This window comes from Mugil cephalus, chromosome 21, assembly GCF_022458985.1.
Source record: "Mugil cephalus isolate CIBA_MC_2020 chromosome 21, CIBA_Mcephalus_1.1, whole genome shotgun sequence".
Lineage (NCBI taxonomy): Eukaryota > Metazoa > Chordata > Actinopteri > Mugiliformes > Mugilidae > Mugil > Mugil cephalus.
In genome coordinates, this window is record NC_061790.1 from 9,242,487 (window position 1) to 9,263,836 (window position 21,350).

The 21,350-nt window shown below is 41.7% G+C and overlaps 2 protein-coding genes across 3 annotated transcripts; both read left to right on the plus strand.

The window, feature by feature from the left end:
• Positions 1-7,709: 7,709 nt before the first annotated feature.
• Positions 7,710-16,240, plus strand: cmtr1 (cap methyltransferase 1). 2 transcript variants are annotated; one of them, XM_047574279.1, is made up of 24 exons: positions 7,710-7,896; positions 9,112-9,216; positions 9,341-9,504; positions 9,654-9,812; positions 9,958-10,050; positions 10,133-10,204; positions 10,345-10,439; positions 10,608-10,680; positions 10,768-10,966; positions 11,070-11,188; positions 11,296-11,392; positions 11,504-11,636; positions 12,355-12,534; positions 12,615-12,671; positions 12,769-12,826; positions 12,925-12,993; positions 13,089-13,220; positions 13,550-13,675; positions 13,776-13,867; positions 14,035-14,103; positions 14,521-14,568; positions 14,758-14,870; positions 15,015-15,123; positions 15,221-16,240. In XM_047574279.1, exons 2-24 carry the CDS (start codon positions 9,117-9,119, stop codon positions 15,354-15,356), a joined length of 2,493 nt encoding a protein of 830 aa, XP_047430235.1. In that variant the 5' UTR covers positions 7,710-7,896; positions 9,112-9,116; the 3' UTR covers positions 15,357-16,240. The 2 variants fall into 2 exon arrangements, with proteins under 2 accessions (XP_047430235.1, XP_047430236.1); XM_047574280.1 differs by lacking the exon at positions 7,710-7,896 and adding an exon at positions 7,957-8,161.
• A 720-nt stretch (positions 16,241-16,960) lies between these two features.
• On the plus strand, positions 16,961-21,348 carry hebp2 (heme binding protein 2). Its single transcript, XM_047574398.1, has 5 exons — positions 16,961-17,050; positions 17,271-17,419; positions 18,620-18,755; positions 19,400-19,580; positions 19,729-21,348. The coding sequence occupies exons 2-5, from the start codon at positions 17,345-17,347 to the stop codon at positions 19,913-19,915; spliced, it is 579 nt and encodes a 192-aa protein (XP_047430354.1). The 5' UTR covers positions 16,961-17,050; positions 17,271-17,344; the 3' UTR covers positions 19,916-21,348.
• Positions 21,349-21,350: the final 2 nt, after the last annotated feature.

A 21,350-nucleotide genomic window follows, 5' to 3' on the forward strand; every position in this document is an offset into this window, starting at 1 on the left:
GAGCCGTTTAAACAGAGGAAGAGGAATGTGCTGCGTCACCGGGAACACACACACAAACACTCACACACACACACACACACACACACACACACACACACACACACTCACATAAACAGCACAACAGACAAATCCAGCGAGCTAAAAAAAGATACGTGCTGAACATGTCGGAACATGTGTTTCGCAAGTGTGTTTACATCTTATGTTTGTGTATGTACATGAGAATCTGTGCGAGACGAGATGTCTTGCCATTTTTTTTTTAATATAAATAAACTACTGGCTATGATATAAACTGTTCAAGAGGGCATGCCAAGACAGTAAATTAATTGTTGACAACTAAACAAATAGAGACTGTGCTGAATATAATCAAAACATATTTAAGTCACTAGAGTGAGGACAGCTAAGATTAAGCACTTAACCACTACTCTAAGCACTTAAAGTTAGTTAAAAACAAAAAAAAAACAATTTGTTGGGTAGAAAAACATCTTTCCTAGCGCCCAGAAGTCATTCGACACCCAGGAGAACGTCTGTGAAGAAGGTTCACGATCTACAAGCGACGAGCAGACGGAGATTCATTGTCTTGCTCTGGGACATGTTACCGTCACCAAGGTGCACACTGGATGGTAGGAGCTGGAGCCGGTGAGAACGTGATACGTGAGAAGAATGCTTCTTTTCTCAAGCCAAAAGCGGAGGGTCTGATCTGGCCCGCGGCATGAATTTGGGAAAATGACATAGAAGACTGCGATTCTTTCAATGAAAACAACAGTTATCCCTAATTTGTCCACTGTTTTAGTCAGAGAAGTGGACAGAACACAACGATGAGACAACAATGAGACCAAATTACACTTATTTTTCTTAATAAATTCTATTTGTTTTAAAGGATAGTTCATTAAATGCAAACATTCTCCTAATTTTCTTACTGTTATTCTGTTATGTTACTTGTCCGGCCCACTCGAGATCAAACTGGGCTGTATGTGGCCCCAAACTAAAATGAGTTTGACTGCTCTACAGCTACAATAATGAGCCTATTGCCTGTTGCCGCCTTTGCACAACCGTCTACAGATGATATTGTGTGTATTTTGTTACCTCTTTTGTCAGAAATACTGCCTCGACTCCTAACTTTCAAGCTCAATCGCTGCACTTGGTTCACCCGAGCACGCCCAGGTGTAGCGAACACCGCATTCTCTATTTGATACAGGTGAGGTAAGAATAAAAGGAGACGTCGCGCTGAAAATAATCTCGGGGCGCATACGATGCGTGAACACAAACACCGGCAGCATCGAGCACACACAAAAAAAAATGTTTTCTGGGTATGCCCCTCGCCCCTTCTCACCCATCTCTCGAGCAGAAAAGACATTCGGCTCTTTGTTGCCGGCTGCAAGGGAAGGTAACAAGAGCCTCCTGAGGAGACGGCACGGAAACACACACACTGACAAAGGACCTCTGTTTGTGTGTGTGTGCGTTTGTGAGAGTGAGGCAAAGTTTTTTTTTTCTGTGTGTCTCCTTTCTTGCCTAAGGAGCTGAACGTCATAAAAGCAAAAATAAATAAATAAATAAAAATGAAAAGGCCAGACAAATGGGACAAAAGGCCTCTGACAGCAGCACCGGAGTAAATATGTTTATCTATTAAAGTCAAACCACAAAGCAGGTGTTGCAAGCTCCCAGTATATTTCCACATGTTTTTTTTCCATGAAGCTCAGCTCTAATCTGTGAGTGGCACAACTGTAACCCCCCCCCCCCCCCCCCACGCCCGGCTGGCTCCTACTGGGATAGATTTGGTCTCGTTCCCAAAGCAGCTTACATCAATAAAGAACAGGCTCAAAACTCCGCGCCTTACTCTTTCGCATCAGTTTCCAGCAGCTGACTAGCAGAGGTAAAAAGTGACTGGTGAGCAGATTGATTAGCGAGAGAAAACCGTAGGACACAACATCACGATTTTAGGAAAAAAAAAGAAAAAAAAAGAGGAACAAACTAGAAAAAACACTGGCATGCTCCTGCCAAACACAACAAGGCAAGTGTAATTTAAGAACTCATTGAGAAGAACCTTTTCTTGTGAACATTAAAAAAAAAAAGATGCAATTATTATTAAATGAGGTGGGCCTGCAGTGGAAATTTACTTAATTACCCTTTTCCCTGTTTATTCTGCTGATAGTACTCCACTGTTTTGACAAGGAATGGGTGTCATTTCCCCCGGCGCAATCTCATATCACGGCTAATGTAGAGGTGGCTCCACCTCTACATGCACTTGTTGCCTCGATCCCAGGAAACGGCTGATAGAAATATATGCTGACACCTAGTGGACAAAGATTGTATTTATATTTATTGTTGTGTTTCAGAAATCTGGGATGTGAATCAATTAATCATTCGGAAAATTACAGGGGGTTGTAAACTAGTTCTGTTCATTAATTAACACATATACAGGAAGATTAAATAGTGAAAAAAATGTGTGTTTGCGTGTTTTGCTGAATATTTAGGGAAGAAAATTAGACTTAAGAATTATTCCACCCAGACTGAACTGCATATGTGCTTCCTTCTGCTTCCCTCCACTCCGAGTCTGGGTTCTGCAAAGTGCTGAACTATATATAAAACTCACACAAATTATACAAGACGCCTGCATGGATCCTGCACAATTTCACCTTATGCTGTTCCTATATATTTATCTTATATTGCCACAGATATTTTTTACCCTTTGCATCTCTTTTTATTTGATTTTATTTATTGTATTTAATGGTAACGGTGTTGCAAATACAGATTATTCGACAATAAAGAATCTTGAATCTTTAGTCTCATGTGTCAAAATGACCTTTAATTGAATCACAGGGAAAGTTCCTGACAAACCACGTTAATGCACATACAGTTGGAATAAATATACACTCAGACACTACTTTTATTTACAGTACTCAAGACATTTCATGCCTTCATTCCCCATGAATCTAAGAAACGAGCTAAACTTAAATGTAAAGCAACGGCAGTATTTAAACTTGTCCTCTCCTTCTCATTTGAAATCCCTTGTCCAGTGAGAATCCCAGGAATGCAAGGACGTAAATAACTACACTGTCTCGCTGTGTCACGCTCGCCACCATTTCAGCATCAGTGACCTGTGTCACAAGTATAAGCTGGTTTAATAGAGGACGGGGATCGCGCCGTGTGACCTGTTTACGTGCCGATAACTGTAGTCGTGTCCTCCAGTTGCTTCAGCCTGGACGTCACGACACGATACCCTGCTCGATACATTCATGTGCTGTAAAGTTTTACATTTTCATTACAAAATACACACACACACACACAACAGATATACAGAAAAAACAACAACAACAAAAATAAATTCTATCTATGTTAAGAGACCTGTAGCGGTCATTCACCTACATTCACGTTATCTGACAGTGGTGTACAACTGGGAGAGATCCGGGTGGATTCACATGTTGTTCCAGGTGGTATCCAGGGTGGCTGTCCTGGTCCCTCTGCCTGACAACAACACAGCGCTGCTGGCTGTTAATCCAGCTGGACATCTCCCAGTCCAGCTCACAACACGGGCTGACAGCACTCCATGTCCCACACTACTAATCTCAATCAGCATCTGAGTGATTATGTACAAGTTATGTACACAAAGTGCAAAGTGTAGCATCGTCAGAACCTCAGATATTACACATTTCGTGTTTTTTTTTTCGTGCAGCCGAACAGAGTTTACTTGCTTGGTATTTTGGAAAGAGAAACTAATAATGTCAATTCCAGTTAGATTGACATCGCTTATGGCAGGATTTCTCTCTCTGTTTCTGTTACCTAATAAATCCAGTCCTCTGTGCTGCATCATGGAAATTGCCAAAACGCCAGAAAGAAAGTAAGAGTGATTAAAAGATCGGGTTTTTTTTGGATGGGAATTCTTGAGGTGTGGCTCAGCTGTGTTTAGCGTCTTTAACCACTTTTAGATCATTTGTGTTTAGCGCTTTTCTGACTGAGTAATCCCATGATAAGGCACGGGACGCGGGAAGGTAACTGTGGTTCAAGTGCAACATCAACCAAATCAAAGCTGCCTTTCTGCTTCAGTCACAAGCAATAATAATAATAATAACAAAAAAACTTCACCATGCTTTAAGGGAGAGGTAGTTTAAAAGTTTTTTTCCGCTCCTTTTCAGCATTTTTTGTGCATCCTTAAGGCAACTATCCTGTCAACTCAAACACTGTAATAAAACATGTGTGATGTTAAACTTGAACCACATGCAGTGTTCTTTATATTGCTAATATTCAATATTGACAGTTTTTCCAAGTTGCTGTTTAAGAAGAGGAAGAATGATATTTTTGGAAATATTCTGAATCTTTTTTTTTTTTTTTAATTGATAACATATCAACTGGTTTAAATATGAGTCTAAAGCTGGTTAGCTTAGCATAACTAGAGACCGAATGATAAACCTTTATGTAAAAATAAAAATGTAACAATTTTGTGATGGATAGTTTCTAAGCTAGAATTGCTGGCTTGTCCGCAACGCCTTGTCCTTTTTGGTAAAGCGTGTGTCCTCCATCACTTCTCATCTGAAGAGGTGACTGGACGGCTTGTAGTGCAGCGTGAGTTGGCGGGTGCTGTAGCCGGACATGCCGATGCCCATGAAACCCAGCAGGACGGCCATGCGCGACATGACGGGGCCCTCCCGGCTCTGCAGCATTGTCTGGGCTGCCTGAGTCTGAAAGAGAGAGCAGGGGTCACCAACGCCCACGCAGCCACGGCAACCACCAACGGGCACCGTCGTCGCCACTGACGACAAAGCCACGGACTCAGCCATGGCAACGTTCCTCCTGGCGACAGCGGAGTCCGTAAAGAGGTGACCCTGGTCGCACACTTGCCTCATCCCGGCGATGGTCTTACCATAAGGGAAGAGCCGCACTAGAAACTCCATTTTTGTGTGATTTTATAATCAGTAAACATTTGGTTATTTACTGTCTCACAGTCCAAGACGAGGCCTAAAGTTGGATATAAATTCAGTATTTTCTATGATTCTATGGACCTTCAAATTTGGTGATTCAAAATAATAATAATACTAATAATGAAGAGATGGGGTTAAAAATGCATTTAAAATCCATTTTTCTCAGCTCACGAGTATTGTTTCTCGCAGAAGATCAAAAACAATCTTGAGTTTCTATTTACAAAAACTGTTATCACACGCACTGAGAGCGTTTAAACGTGAACGTGGACCAACGGAGATAATGAGGTTGACGCGGTCCGTGTTTTAGAACAAACACAGGCTGTACTGTAGGTTTCTAAATCCAGCTGCAGAGCTCTGGAGGATGTTATGCTGTTCCTCTGGAGATCCAATTAGAGGGCAATGACCTGACCCCGGGGGAGCTAAGGCATCTCCTAATTCCAATCCATTCAAAGGCAGGCTGCTGCTGTAAGCCTCTAGTTTAAATCCTGCTATGACACAAACGGAAAGCACCGCTCCATTGGTATCATTTAAAGTGAGCTTTTAGGGCTTTGCAGAATTCATACAACTTAGTACAACTCTAATAATAATATTTAAAGATTTTCTTAGCTAAAAATAAATGAATCATAAACCGAAAGAAACCTGTTTTGATAAGTTTAAAATTTTCACACTGAAAGTGCAAAAGCGTTTCTTTCTGAAGCGCAGGGAAATGTGCAGGCCCCGCACTGTTCAGCTCAACAGTTGTTTGTTATTAGATGCTATTAGATGGTCTAATGGAATTTCCTCCGCTGTTGCACTGCAGATGTTCTTTGAAGTCCCAGACTAATCACTGATCTATCTAAAGAGGAAAGTTGCCCTAAAGCATCTTACGCACCTGGAGGTATCTAATATATCCAGGGGTCAGTCGAGGGATCCGAAAAAACATTGTTGTTGTGGTTCTCTCCAGAGTTTCACAGCTGAGACCACAAAGCCCCTCTGCAGCCGGCCCTCAGGACTTTCTGCTAGGCAACTCTGCCGCCCGTAGTCCCTTTGCTTCTTTGCGCCGCGCGCCTCTTTGTCCTCGGTCTTCTCCACCAGGCTGGCCCCAGCAGCAGCAGCAGCGGCAGCAGTAGCGTCCTTCCCTTGCGTCCAAAGACACACAGTCACTCCTCAGTCAGATACACGACACACACCTGGGCCGTGGCGCTCCCTCCTGAGGCAGCCGAGCCTCTACAGGTGCTATATAAAGGCTTTGGCTTCATTGCGTAAGCCGTCACATGGTGTCGGGCTGTATTAGTGTGCGTGTCTTTGTGTGGATGTGCGTTATGTGTCAGTGATGGATTAGCAGAGCAACCCGTCACTGTGGATTAATTTACTTGTGAGACAAACACATCAGCCACTAGTTATGAACGGGAGAAACGCATAACCCCAATCAGCGGATCACAAAGCAACGCTGCCCTGACGTCAGCATAGGTCAGCGTGGGGCAGTTTTAACAATTAAATGATTAAAAGGTGACCCCCTTTACAACAATGGTACAGAGGATTCTGGGACGAGTGTAAGAAGCATAAATAAACATTCTGTCTGCACGCATGACCTTGACTTTGATGACATTTCATCAATAATAAACCAATTTACTGTGTTTTTATACCTCTTTTTCCAGGATTGTGGGTGGCAGGCCCACTTTAGTCAGCATGATGTATAAAAAGCAAGCTGGAATGTAAACTAACATATATGCAAACCCACAAATCTATTTTATTCACATTTATGACACAAAATCAAAGCTTTTAACTGACCTAGCTTTCTTGTTTTGCCAAATCTTTTAAAGAATTACTTTAAGGAAGCATTGCCCTCTTGTTATCCCTTTGGTGTCACAAAAACAGAGAACTGACACCGTTTCTTCTAAGAAGGATTTCACCGTCTCATCGCTGAAGGCATGCAGTGCAGTGACAGATCCGCGTTAAGCTGAATCACAAATGGAGGAACATTTAGTGGGAACCCCATAGAATCTGTTGTGCATTGTTCATTGATCATAGTTTGAAAGTGCTGCAAGAGAATTTTAAATTTAACTTGTGAGACAAAAAAAAAAAAAAAAAAAACATTCATTCAATGTTCAGACTGTCTAGAGTAAAAAAAGATTGTGTTGACACGTCCCTTGGTACATTTATTTCTCACAGGAAATGGAAAAATGCTATAAATGTTGGCAAAGTATTGTGGAAAACAGCCTCTTAAATATGTTGACAGACAGTTCAGGATCCCTGAATTCACATGCCAGGAACAGATTAGCCCGATCGTGCAGGCATGCAAGACAGATTAAAGGAAAACCTAATCACTTAACCACGAGAGAAACAATGCAATTTAGATTATTATTATTGTGTACATTGTGCCAGCTAATGTTATTCTTTGGTATAAGGAAATACAAGTCGGTTAAACTGCACTCAAACTATCATTAAGGCATTCAAAGGGTATTTATCGAATACTCACTTTTTTGACAGCTTGATTTTTAATACGGATTAATATGGATGTGTATTGTTGTGTCAGATGTAACCATTTACAGTCACCATTTTCAGTCTGGCTACAGATGAGACATAGAGATTAATTTAATCATATTTCTGTTCATTCAAACTAATGCAGGACTATTTCACCAATGACATCATACAAGCATCGAATCTGTTTGATACAATCAACTTATATCCTCTGGGCATCCACACTAATAATTTGAAGAAAGAAATAAACTAAGTTTAACACATAAATACAACTAAAACCAGCGGCACTTGGGAAGACAGACTTTGCATGTGTTGCGTCATTACTGTGCGCCGTGACATCAGGAAGGACCCATGAACGCTCTAAAAACAGAACGCGGGCTAATGTAAACTTCAAAACAGTGTGTTTACTGCAGTATTTTTCTGACCAATAAAATCATAAGTTGGAAATTTCGGAACATATGTGGACTTAACGTTCTGTCGATGCTGTGTCAACACAGAAGAGTCAAGTTTTCCTTCTGAGCTGGTAAAATTTAGCTGGCTAACGTAGCAAGCTAACAGCTAAAGCTGCGCAGTTTCGTTTCACTGAAAACACTGACACTGACATTAACCTTTTAAATGTGTTTACTGAGGCCGTGCTCTCTTGCTGGAGATATAGTTGGGAGACTTGGTCAGTCTCTAAACTATGTGCAGCATAACAGTAGATAACGGTTCATATAAGTGGGACGGTTCTTTAGATCTGGAGATTTTTACGTTATATTTGTCCAGTTCTGGCTGTTTGGACTAACAAGGTATTGTTCTTGTTGTGACACGTCGTCACAGTTTACGCCTCTTGTGAATGGATGTTAATGCACGAGAGGAACTTATGGGGACCAGACGTCCATAATAACTAAATGAGCCGTTTATTTGTGCTTTATGTACAGACTTGTCAACAATACACTTGTTAGATATTAGATGTGTTTCTTTGTTACTGATCACACGTGTTTCAGATTGAGTTTTTAATGGAGACTTTTTTCTACCCCAGAAAATGCAGATTACTCTAAATGTAGACCAACTATTTCTATGTTCAGAGCAGAACACTCAGCATTCATGGAGAAATGATTAAGTTAGTTCACGTAGATTGATCTCCATGTATCAGACATGTAGAAAATCTGATCATTTAATACTTAGTCACTAGGATGATCATTTTGACTGCCTAAAGTGATATTAAAGGTATTATATAATGAGAAAAATAAACAAGTAGCACTGATTGTGAGTTGCTTGTCCGATGCATGTGTTTAACACTGATTTGTAGGCAGTTTTAATACCAGTGTTTTTGTTTTGCGTTTGTTGGTTGAACGTGTGCTGAACATCTTCATTTTACCAAGTTAACTGTACTCTGTTTCATTGCTCTTTCAGCTAGACCTCAATTACACTATTTTTGAAAGAGCACGAAATCAGTCAGAGTAATTTGTCGAACAACTGTCAGTATAATCACATGACGTGCACTTCAGGCCACAAGTCACTAACACAACATTTTGCCAGAGCAAAATTGATGCAACACTACATGTAATAAGAAATGAAGGAACAATAGGTGAATATATGGATTGTCTAGAAAAGGTAGCTTGAATGGTACACTGCTGTCAGTAAGACCAGTATTTGGTCGATATATATTCTTGTCACAGTCAGCTGTTTTCCCCCGATGCCCTCTGTGTGCTGTTGCACTTCATCACATATTCTGATCCTCTCTGCTCTCCTCCAGGCACAATGAAGAGAAGAAGTGATCCAGCGTTCTCACCGCAACACGGGACAAAGAGACGTCGAGACAACAGCAGCTCAGACGATGAGTCACGATTATCCAGACAAGGTAGAAAAATGTGTACCCCGTTAAGGATGGATGACATGATTTCAAATAAAAATTCATATTAAGCATGGTTTTGTTTTTGACTGGATGGTTTGTGCATGTGTATTTGTGGTTTTGTCCTCTCCAGACTCGAGCCAAAATGACTCCCTCAGCGACCAGGAGGATCACAAACCCGGGTTCTCCATGCCCTCCATATCGTCATCATCGTCCTTTGATGCCCTGGAAAGTGATGCCTCCGCACAGGCCTCATCCAACTTCTCCATGTACAACAGTGTCTCACAGAAGCTCATGGTAAAGGATCAGAAAGCTCTCGAAGCTAAGATGTCTCACAGTTACATGCCATGAATGTTTTTGAGAATGGTACGCGTTATTTCATCAAACTCCTGCAAAATATTCAATTCATTAACTCCCTTCTTTTCCGTTACCTCTCTCACCTTCAGGCAAAAATGGGCTTCAGAGAAGGCGAAGGTCTAGGAAAGTTCGGACAGGGACGCAAAGAGATCGTGGAGGCTTCTACCCAGCGTGGGAGAAGGGGTCTCGGCCTCACACTGCAGGGTTTCCAGGGAGAACTGAACGTTGACTGGCGTGATGAACCAGAGGTAGACAATAGTGATAATAACCATTTCTATTTTTTTTAATTATTTTTTTTAAGCAATTTTGATCTATTTTAAGGCTTAAAATACAAAAGGAGAATCAGCAGCAGCTGTAACGTACTTATACTTGTTTTCCCATTCGTCTTCACAGCCCAGTGCTGTAGAGAAAGTCGACTGGTTCCCAGAATGCACCACAGAGATCCCGGATGCGGATGAGCTCAGGGACTGGATGACTTTGGGAGAAGTAAGCGCAAAGACGCGTAGTACCTAAAACCAACGCATCTGCTTTGCACACGTATTTAACTTTTGCGTTTTGCGCTGTATAGAGAAAACTCAAGATTGAAGATGAGATAGAGTTTTGCTCAGAAGATCTGCTGCACACTCTTCTAAGGTGTAAGGTGAGTTGTATCAAAAAATATAAGTTTGCAACAAAGGATTTCTCTGTGCACAGAGCTCTACCTTACGATCTATGTAATGTGTCAAATCATTCATATTATACATTCCTGAGCTGTGACCACTGCGACTGTTTGACTTTTAGACGGTGTTCGATACATTGGAGGGGGAGGAGATGAGGAGAGCCCGGACACGCTCCAACCCTTACGAGACCATTAGAGGAGGGATCTTCCTCAACAGGTCAGTCTATTTCTTTCCATTTCTTTTGTTGTTTGATACACATTGTCGTATATATTAATTCATAAAATCAGTTAATTACTCAGCTATTTACTTATCACATGATTTACTGAGCATTATGTTGAGTCAAATAATGACAAGACAACGACGTATCGTACCTTCTGTATTTAGGGCAGCCATGAAAATGGCCAACATCGACCACTGCTTCGACAACATGTTCACCAACCCAAAGGACTCTCATGGGGTGAGTGGGTTCTGTCGGATCACGGCCACACCAGATCATTTAAACAGATGGTGAGATAAAAACAAACAAAAAAACCTCGCTGTTTAGAAACCTCTGACGAAGGACCGCGAGGGCGAGCTTCTGTACTTCGGTGACGTCTGCGCCGGGCCCGGAGGCTTTTCGGAGTACATACTGTGGAAGAGACGCTGGCACGCCAAGGGCTTTGGCATGACGCTGAAGGGACCCTGCGACTTCAAACTGGAAGATTTCTACGCGGCGCCGAGCGAGCTGTTCGAGCCCTATTATGGTAAGTTGGTAAAACCGTCACGTCGCACCTGGGGGAGACGGGACGCAGGTTATGTTTCAGGTTATGAATGATTCAGTGACTCGGTGACCTCTACGCGTCCCAGGTGAGGGAGGGGTGGACGGAGACGGTGACATCACGCGACCTGAAAACGTGACCGCCTTCCGAAACTTTATCATGGAGAGCACAGAGAGGAGAGGGCTGCACTTCCTCATGGCGGATGGAGTAAGGATGCGTTTGTAGACTACGATTTTAGGCATAAAAGATGTTGTTGGGTTGAACTTTCTGTTTAATGTTTGCTTTGGTTTTGGTGTGATCTCTTCCTCTGGTAGGGTTTCTCTGTGGAAGGCCAAGAGAACATCCAGGAGATCCTGAGCAAACAGCTGCTGCTCTGCCAGTTCCTCACTGCCATGTCTACACTCAGGACAGGTTTGTGTATAAATAAATAAGCATGAATGAGTGGATTGAAACTGGCTGGAACTCTTTGAAACGTTTTGTTGTGTAATTGCTGTATCATTGTGTCTCTCTTGTCCTCTGCAGGTGGCCACTTTGTCTGTAAGACCTTTGACCTCTTCACTCCCTTCAGTGTGGGTTTGGTGTATCTGCTCTACCTCTGCTTCGATCGGGTCACGCTCTTCAAGCCCGTCACCAGCAGGCCGGCCAACTCTGAAAGGTGCGACCGCGTCCGTGCGTCTTTTTGGATGTGGATGTGTTCAAATTGTAATATTTTTTTTTAATTGAAATTATGTGAAATTATTATTAAGTGAATATTTATTGAATATACACACATTAGCTGTTATAAAGACACCCGCAGAAAATCACATAATTAATCTGAATGGTTTCTCTTGATAGAACTGATCAAGAATAGTAATAGTAATGGAATTCATATTTTATGGCAAAAATAAAATGTGATTATGCAGGAGAAAATGTTGAGAAAATATTGAGAATGAATGAGAAGAGTTTTTTGCTCTCAGACTCATATTTCTTGTTTCTATATAAAGGTATTTCTTCACCTGTTATCATAATCAATAATATTATTATTTGGAGGAAAATTAATACATTAAACCTTTTTTACAAGTTCAAAATACTACACAGATTTTGTCCTGATTTCAAAATAAAAAGTATTTTTTCAAAGTATTTTATGTGACAAATGAAAATGAATATACAACTAATACTGCTGTTTATGTGCAGCAGGACTTTCCCACACAGTTTTCTGCAGGTGTGCTATATTGGCCTGTCTTTCCTGTCTTATTATTCTGAATATTCTCATGCTAAATGCTAAATAATGGTCTCAGATGAGTGAGTGAAACACTGTTTTCTATGATTCAGGATTCAGTTTGTGACAACATAGTTGTGACTTAAAAGTCTCCTCTTGCGTGTTCCGCCCACAGGTACGTCGTGTGCCGTGGGCTGAAACCCGGCTCGGACGCCGTCAGGGAATACATGTTCAAAATCAACCTGAAGCTGAACCAGCTCAGGGGCAAGGACACGGACGTTACGGACGTGGTTCCGCTGAGCATCATCAAGGAAGACCCCGACTTCTACCAGTTTATGGTCAACTCCAATGAGAGGTAGGAAACTCACAGTGATCTCAGAGGCTGCTGTCGCTGCATTTCCAACAGAGTTTCTGACAGATTGAATTTGGTTTCAGCCTCTGTGCGGTCCAGATCAAGGCCTTGGCTAAGATCCACGCTTACGTGGTCGACCCGTGAGTAACTCTTTTATAGCTGCTTCGCTGTAACCGTATGTTTGGGGTGGCTTTCATGTCCGACGCTGACTGTGTTACACTTTGGCAACGTGTCTAGGACCCTTTCAGAGCCACGGCAAGCTGACATCAGGAAGGAGTGTCTGAAGCTCTGGGGAGTGAGTGGAGAACACGATACACACACTGGCAGACTTTAACAAAACTAATAAAAATAGACAAGTTATTTATACACTCGTTTATGTCCATTTACGTCCAGGTGCCAGACAAGGCCAGAGTCACTCCTGCTTCATCCGACCCAAAGAGCAAATTCTACGAACTGATCAAGGTGAGTTTCATTTGAAACTAAAACGTTTCTACATGAACTAACTTGATAATGGCAAAATTTCATCCCCACTTCTCCCTCCATATGTTTCACCTCAGAATTCGGACGTGGAGTTGTTCCAGTCCAAGCTGACTCCGCTCGACTACACCACGCGGGAAAAGTTGCGTCCCATCCTGGACTACAGGTGCATCGTGGGAGGTGGAGAGCAGATCTTTCTTCTGGCGCTGGGGGTGAGTTTTAAGAGGCGGTGTACTTCTACACTGTGACGCCGGCTGATTGTGTGTTGGTTGTGGGAGATATTGTGCAGAAAGGCTGCCCTTTTGTCCTCCTTTGTTTGACAGCATCTTACTGCTACAATATTACATACGGTAATGGGACGCCCAAGCCACATAGGTCAAAGTCTGTCTGTTTTTCATGAGCGGGATCAATTCTGTTTCCTCTAGAAATATTAGAGGCTGATATGTTCAACCTCAAGCTGTTTATCCTGTGGAGAGGCTTTGCTGTGTGTGTGCACAGTGATCTGTTTTCACCTCCCTCTGCTTCCCTTCGCCCTCCGCAGAAGTCTCAGATCTACACGTGGGATGGGAAGAATCCCGTCCGCTGGAGGAAAATTGAGAATTTCAAGCTGGAGCTACCAAGAGACACGCTTCTTAGCGTGGAGATTGTCCAAGAGCTGAAGGGCGAGGTAAGAGGAGGCACTGAAGAGATGAAGCAGGGGGAGATATGGACAGAGAGTTTTGTAGCTTTGGACTTTTGCTCATGTTACTGTGTCTGTTTGATCCCAGGGCAAAGCTCAGCGCAGAATCAACGCAGTTCATGTAATGGATGCACTAATACTGAACGGCACTGATGTCAGAGATAAGCACTTCAACCAGCGGTAAGACATTTATCTTATTATTAAATTCACAAATCACAAATGATGTCTGTTTATTGTTTATATTTGCTTCATTGTGTTTCTGTTTCTTTAAAGACACATTATAAATAGCAATATGAAAGGTTCAGTGTTTCGTAAAGTTTACTACACTGTGCTTGTTAAACTTTTAGGATCCAGATGGTGGAGAAGTTTGTGAAGGCAGTGGCCAAACCCAGCAGACCGGACATGAACCCAATCAGGTACTAACTCACAGTAACATGCAGCCTAGAGGCGAACCAGACAAAACCCGCTCACCAACGTTTTGTGAGGGAAAGTTGGTCTGGAGTCACACGCCGGCGAAGGTCATGCTGACCAATCAATTTTTCAGAATTGTTTTAGAAATTTAGTCACACATGTAAGCTAATGAATTCATTTACAGCTAAATTTCTCTGATTGGTTGTAGGACTGTTCAATGCCGCTGCTTTATCATTATTGACCAAATACAAAATGATGCAAGTCCCAGTAACACATTTTAATTGATCGATATGGCAATAAAATGACCAATGTTGTAGGAGCTGGATACATAGAATAAAAATCAAAGACCAACAATCAAAACAAAATGTGAAACAAATATTTTTTGTCGTGAATAAATATTTAATCACTTGTCTTTTCACCAGAGTGAAGGAGGTTTACAGGCTGGAGGAAATGGAGAAAATCTTTGTCAGGTAAAATACGAAGCAGCGTCCCTTTAGTTACCACGTCATAAGTATTAAGTCGAGGCACTTGTTAGTATTATGTGACTAAATGCTGACTGTTGCTCTCATTTTCATAATCATCTGTACTTTTGTTGCTTATCTTTAGAAAAAAAATTGTCTAGAAATCTCCAGTTTCATCTCGTTTCCTTCCTCATCCAGACTAGAGATGAAGGTAACTAAGAGCTCACAGGGCGTCCCCCGTCTGTCCTACACTGGTAGAGACGACCGCCACTTCCTCCCCACAGGCCTCTACATCATTAAGACCGTCAACGGTACGTGTGTACCGTATGTGTGTGGAGCTTTAACAGTGAGCCTCAGTGAACCTATGGGCAGCGTGTGTGCTGGCAGGGATGTTGGCTCTTTTTACGTTCTTAGCAAAGAATTCAGACAAACCCTTGGTCCTCTCCTCCCTTCAGATCCGTGGACGATGGCGTACAGTAAAAACTCCAAGATGAAGTTCTTTTATAACAAGACAACCAAGGAGTCCACCTATGACATGCCAGCTAATGCTGCTGCCCCCTTCCAGTACGTACCGTCCTCTTTCTTTAATTATTATGTACTTGCTCATTTATTTATTTTTTCCAGAAATATACATTTATTGTTTCTTCTTCTTCTTCCTTAGTGTTTGCCACTCTGAGCGTCTTTTCTGGGCATGGGTGGACGGGGTCATAGTTCACGACTCTCAGACCCGGATGGACCCTGAGAAACTGTCCAAAGACAACGTGCTGTCCTTCATTCACCAGAATTACCACCCCTGACTGAATGAGCTTAATTGGCCACGGCCTGTCCGCAGAGTGCACTAATTTATGGAGCATACGAAACCTTGGGGAATGGTACCGTGTAGTCCATTAATCCATATTTAATCTGATGATGAAAGAAGAATATTTTTTTATTTTCCATTTCAATCTCACCTAGTAAACCGCTTTTACGCTTATCGAGGTCCTCCGTAGGTTGTGACTGCAGCTGATAGCATCTGGACTCCTTGTAAGCAGCAGACATTTTTGCAAACCCGTCTGCCTCTCTGCCTTTTTTCCACTGCCCTTGCCTCTGTGACCTGTAGCGAATAGGACTCAACTAATTGGACAATATGGAGACAAAGAGGCGGTGCTGCTGCTGCCGTTGTCGTCGATGTCTCTACAGCACATTGAAATGCATGTTCCTGTAGTTCCGGTTTTTCCAGCTCCTCGTTTGTGCGACGCCCGTGTGTTTGTTTTCATCACATTAACGATGATATATGATAGAGGGTTACAAATCTTAAACTATGCATCCATATCCGTAAACACAGCCCTGCTTGTCCGCTGTGCATCTTACTGTTCTCCAGGGTCTGTTCACTGCTCGGTGTCTCATACAACGGACTCCAGCGGCAAACCGGCTCACCCCTCGCCATCGTTTCATCATATCAGTTGAAGATGTAGCAGCTTCCTTCCATCCATGCGCCTGTCGCAGACTGTGTGTGCGAGTGCGTCTGTGCCCCGACTCATCTTTTATGCTCGTGCCTCATGTCGCCTCGTTGTGTTTTTTTTTTTCCTAAAATGCTGCAAATCAGTTCATTTCCTCTCCTGCAATGTTCTTTCTCTCTGGCTCTCAAGCAGTTGAGTGTAAATAAGGTAAATAAATGGGAGATGGTGTTCCCACAACTGTCTTTCTGCTGCCTGGTGGAATTACATATCAGAATATATGAGTGATGACACATATATACACAATATTGTAGCTATAGCTTTATAGCAATACTACTGCTACACCAAAGAGCACCTCGGAGCATCCAAAAAAAGAAGCACTCCATTTTTAATTTTTTTTTCCATTATTGTACAATTTTTTTATATTTTTTAAAAAATGTGCCAATATATTGTATACTGTTCTTAAATTGTTCAAAACATAAAAAGGTGTCATTTAAAAAATTCAACTGGTTGACATAATTAGTGAGTTGGTGAGCTTTTGGCAGGATTTTACCTTTACTTTTACCTTTTTGGATATTACAAAGCTTATAGTTTGTTTCTTTTCCTGTGTCTGGCTGTAGTTTGATAGTAAAACAGAATCTCAGTTGAGTCTGCACTAGACTAACGCAATTCTTGTTTTTTTATTCTGAAACCATGAATTATTTCCAGGCATTTACTTAGTGTTTTTTTTTCACATCAGATTGGGCTTCTTTTATTTATTATATTATTTATTTATTTTGGGAAAGTTAATATTACATATTGTGGTATAATATTATATTAAACAACTACAGCAATGTAAGTGCTGCTATAACCAGAAACAAACAACAGCTTAAATGGAGACTAAAGTTGAAACTTTCTGCGTTTTATTTGCTCTGACGCGACATTGTTGACACACGGGGCTCTTATTTTGAAGTTCCGCTCTCTCAGCCAATCAGATTTCAGATTTATGTAACCGGAAGAGACAGGCGTATGTATTGTACAACCTGCTGAGGAGGAGCAAGGGAGTAAACCCAGTGGTAATTGTCTTTTTCTGTCTTTATTCAGTAATTTTTCTATAAATACGACTTAAAATATGAAAATTGCTGTAATAAAAAACGTAGACATCGAAGGATACATTGCATAATGTGAAAATTAAGGATGTGTTTTGCAGAGTTGTCTTGACAGCCGAAGATGCGTTCATGTAACAGGCTGAGTGCGCGGTTTGACATTACCTAACTTTATATACGATGCTTACAGTGGCTGCAAAACTTCAGAGTTTGTCGATATTTTTCACTTCGAAGAGGCGGTTTTTAACCAGCTACTCATCAGTCATGCTGAAGGCTATGGGACAAGTGTTTTTCTCGACTGGGCTGCAGAATCCAAAATTCACAGCAGAGCAGAAAAAGGTAAATGTTTCTTAGAATAGAAAAGAGCAAAATATGAGACCTTTGGTCCGATGTTAATTACACTGTCATGGGACATAAGACACACATAAAGTGATGTTAGTTAGTTAGTTGGTGCTGAAACGTCTGGTTGACAGTTTAGAGATTTAACTGCAGTGACTGATAAACGATAACTACATGCCATTTGTTTTGCAGAGATAAGAGACAGCTTTTAAAATGAGATCAACTTGTTATATTTCTCTTTCTGACTTTGTGTTTTGGCTGTTTACTGGACATGCATGCAGTTTAAAGGTGTCACATGTATGCTTTTGTAATTCTGTTATGTCTATATGTCATATTTAAGGCCATATTTCTGGGTTTGTCAGTAGTAACAATAATAATAATACATACATACATACACAACATAATGAGTTGGGAACAGACTTTTAAATGTATATCCAATGTGAACACTTTCAAAATGCACGAACTTGCCAGTTCATTAGGTACATCCATCCTAACGTAACAGCCCTGCAGTAAATCTTAGCTCCCTGTCTGTTATGATGTTTAGTTTATGTTGAAGCAGTGTACAAAATGTGGTGATTCAACTGGATGATTACTTAGAGGCTGTGGTTTGTGGTGCTGTTAAACTGTATTCAGTTAAACTAAGTGTTTTTATTGCTTAGCTTAACCCACTGACTAAAATTACAGTTTTACTGGATTTACTGTTTACACTTGCACTTTAGTCAATCCTCTATGGACAGTTGGGTAAATTAATGCATCTATTGTTTTGGGGTTTTTTTGTTTTGTTTTTTGGCATAGTCATTTGTATTGCTCTTTTTTTGTTATTTCTAATGACTTGTACTTGCACACATGCTGCTGAACTGTGCCTTAAATTTCCCCCACACACACAATACTGTATTACACACCGCTGCCTCCAAAATGCACACACAGCCGAATCAACAATTATCTCAGTTATTTTAAGCAAATGCTGAATACCATAGAGTTTATGAAGCTGGGATTTAGTGCAGGACTGTTAAATAAGAACACATTCATGTTCACCAGTGCACCTATTATACTGGCAAGTGAGTGCGTGTGGCGCTGTTGTTGCAAATTGGCTTACAGATTACACAGTGACATGGTCATTATCTGAAACAAATGGATTTAGAGAAACAAAAGTGTCACCTTTTGCAGCAACTCACAGTTTTGTGTGTCTGCGTCTCGCAGGCTGAAGACTATGAGGTCCGCACCTACCATGCCACCAAGTGGGTGAGCACCACTCTGAGCGGGACGCAGTGGGACGCAGCCATGAACACTGGCTTCCGCAGGCTCTTCAACTACATTCAAGGCAACAATCAAAACAGTGAGTGCTGGTGAAAATTTAAAACCGTGTTTCATTTCATTTCATTTATTTATTCGAACAGGTTAAAACAGGCAGTCTGAACAAAGTGAAATACAGCTGTGTTGAACTCGTATTTTGTCAAAGCTCTGCCAGCGATGTGAGTCGGTAAACATGACGAGGTAAAACGTCACTGAATCAGAAGCAGCAAATCAGGTTAATAAATGTCGCAGAATCGTTTCACCGTTCAAGATAAAGGAGTTAATGAATAAATGCAAGAGAAAGTGCACTTTAGTTCCTGCTCAGCAGTTTGAAACAGCGCCGCCGCTTTTGTCTTACTCAGCAGTTTGTGCACCATTATTTATGGGGATATATATTGTTTGTGCTGTTGACTAGTGAGGACTGCAGGGTAAGGAGAGTCGGATCTATAAACACGGTGTTTAATCACCTTCATGTGGTCACACAGCAGCCATCTGTTCAGGCATCATGATACATACAAGTTTTGATTCACCGCTGATTGTTTAGGAAATATAATATCCACATCCACATCGCATGTTACTCAAGTCGATTACATGCCAGCTTCATTACCGGTGACTGCTTTATTTGTCTAACTAAAACAACGTGACATGTGATGTTTCTAAAAGTCTGTTTATGTGTCGGTTCCTCAGAGGCGAAGGTGGAGATGACGGCCCCCGTAACGTGCCGCGTGGACCCCGGAGCCGGCCCCGCATGTGAGTCAAAGTTCACCGTATCCTTCTACCTCCCAGAGGAGCATCACGCCAGTCCACCTGAGCCCAGCGACCCGGAGGTGTTTGTCGAGGAGAGGAAGGAGCTCACAGCATACGTCAGGTAGAGTCAAAGCCATATTAACCAACTGTTAACATGGGGAAAGTGTTCAAATGAACTAATGTAAAGTCTGCTCGTTTGTGTGTTAGCAGATGTCATGACATAATATTTTAACAACTAGAAAAATAGTAAATAACTTCCTGTCTTCCAGGACATACGGCGGTTTCTCCAATGAGAATATGAAGCGCGAAGAACTCCAGAAACTCATAGAAAGCCTGAAGAGGGACGGCGTCCAGTACGTGGAAAAGCCGTACTACGCAGCCGGCTATGACAGCCCCTTCAAGCTGACCAACCGCAGGAACGAGGTGTGGGTCCTCAAGAACGCAGAGGGGCAGTAGAAAATTCAAAGGTCGCCTCCGTCCAAACTGCAGCTTAAAAGTACTTACTTAAAGTAACAAAGATTTGAATGTGTGTGGAAAAAGCTGAGGAAAAAGTGGCCACAGTTTGGCGATATTACCAGCAGGGGGTGCCAAGTAGACAGAAAAGCTTTTCTCATCTTGTTACCAGGAAAACGAACAAGTGCCTTTTAATTTTTTCAATGACTGTCCCGTTGCTACACTAATTTCAATTTTTTTGCGCACATTGTTAACTACTACATATCGTGTGATTCTTAATTTGTTTTTGAGTTGACTAATGTGACAACTAAATATTTGTTTACACACAAATCTGAATATGGTAAGATCACACCTGTCAGACGTGGCAGCACAGGTAGGGTTCACATTTTATTTGCCCGAGTTGGTCTTGAAAGGGAATACAGATTTAATGCAACTGCACACGCTTGAAAATGTGAATCATCTGTCGGGACAGACAGGCCAGTTACTGATCAAAAGATGCGAGACAGAATCCAGTTTTTATTCTGGGCGAAAGTAAAATAAACTGAGGGAATTTATCACTGAGAGTGCAGAAGCGGATATTGAATCATGTTGATAATTCTTGGTGTCCATGCATTGTTTTAACATCAATACAGAGTTACTGCATCACAGTTGTTTGACTCCTTTAGAGTCAAGTTTCACGTTACGTCCACGTCCGTCCAGATTATGTGATTTATGTTGTAAAGACATGAGGGAGGAGGGAACTTCAATTTGACACTAAATTTGTGCATTTTTCAGTTATGGCTAAAGATTTTTTGAGGATCCACGTCAGGCCAAGTGAACGTTGGTTTCCTGAGATACATCTCGACATATTTGACCCATTTTTCAATATGTAAATTGGTCAAGATGTTCACAAATGGTGCTGAATTGACACACGTGCTACAGGAGTGAAAAGTGCGAACCTGTCACTTTACGTGTCGTGGGTCAGCTTCTACGCCTGACAGCGGCTTTATTTTTCCTGCCAGTCAGTGTGCGGTGACTCTGCTCGGTGAGTCTGACAAACGCTCATCTGATCTCGCACCTCACTCAATGCCAGCGCTAACGCATCTTTTATGACAAACGGCTGAGTCACGGAAAATCTGGACCCGTCACATCCCCGAAGTCTCGTCGTCCATCACTTTAGATCGCAGCAAACGATGAATTATCGAGTGTGTGGTTACCTGGCTGGGTAGCGTGACTCCGGTATTTTTGGAGCCTGGTGGGTGTGAGCGTGTTATCAACATTGTGCCTTTTTGAAGGCTGTTTTTCTCCTTTTTATATGTGCACTCATATTAATGTGTTTATAATGTTACTGTTTATAATAATAAGGGAATCATGGCATAAGCACTGCACATATTAACCTCGTAATGATGTTAATGAATGTAAAACTTATCAATAATAAAAATACACATCATCATGAAGT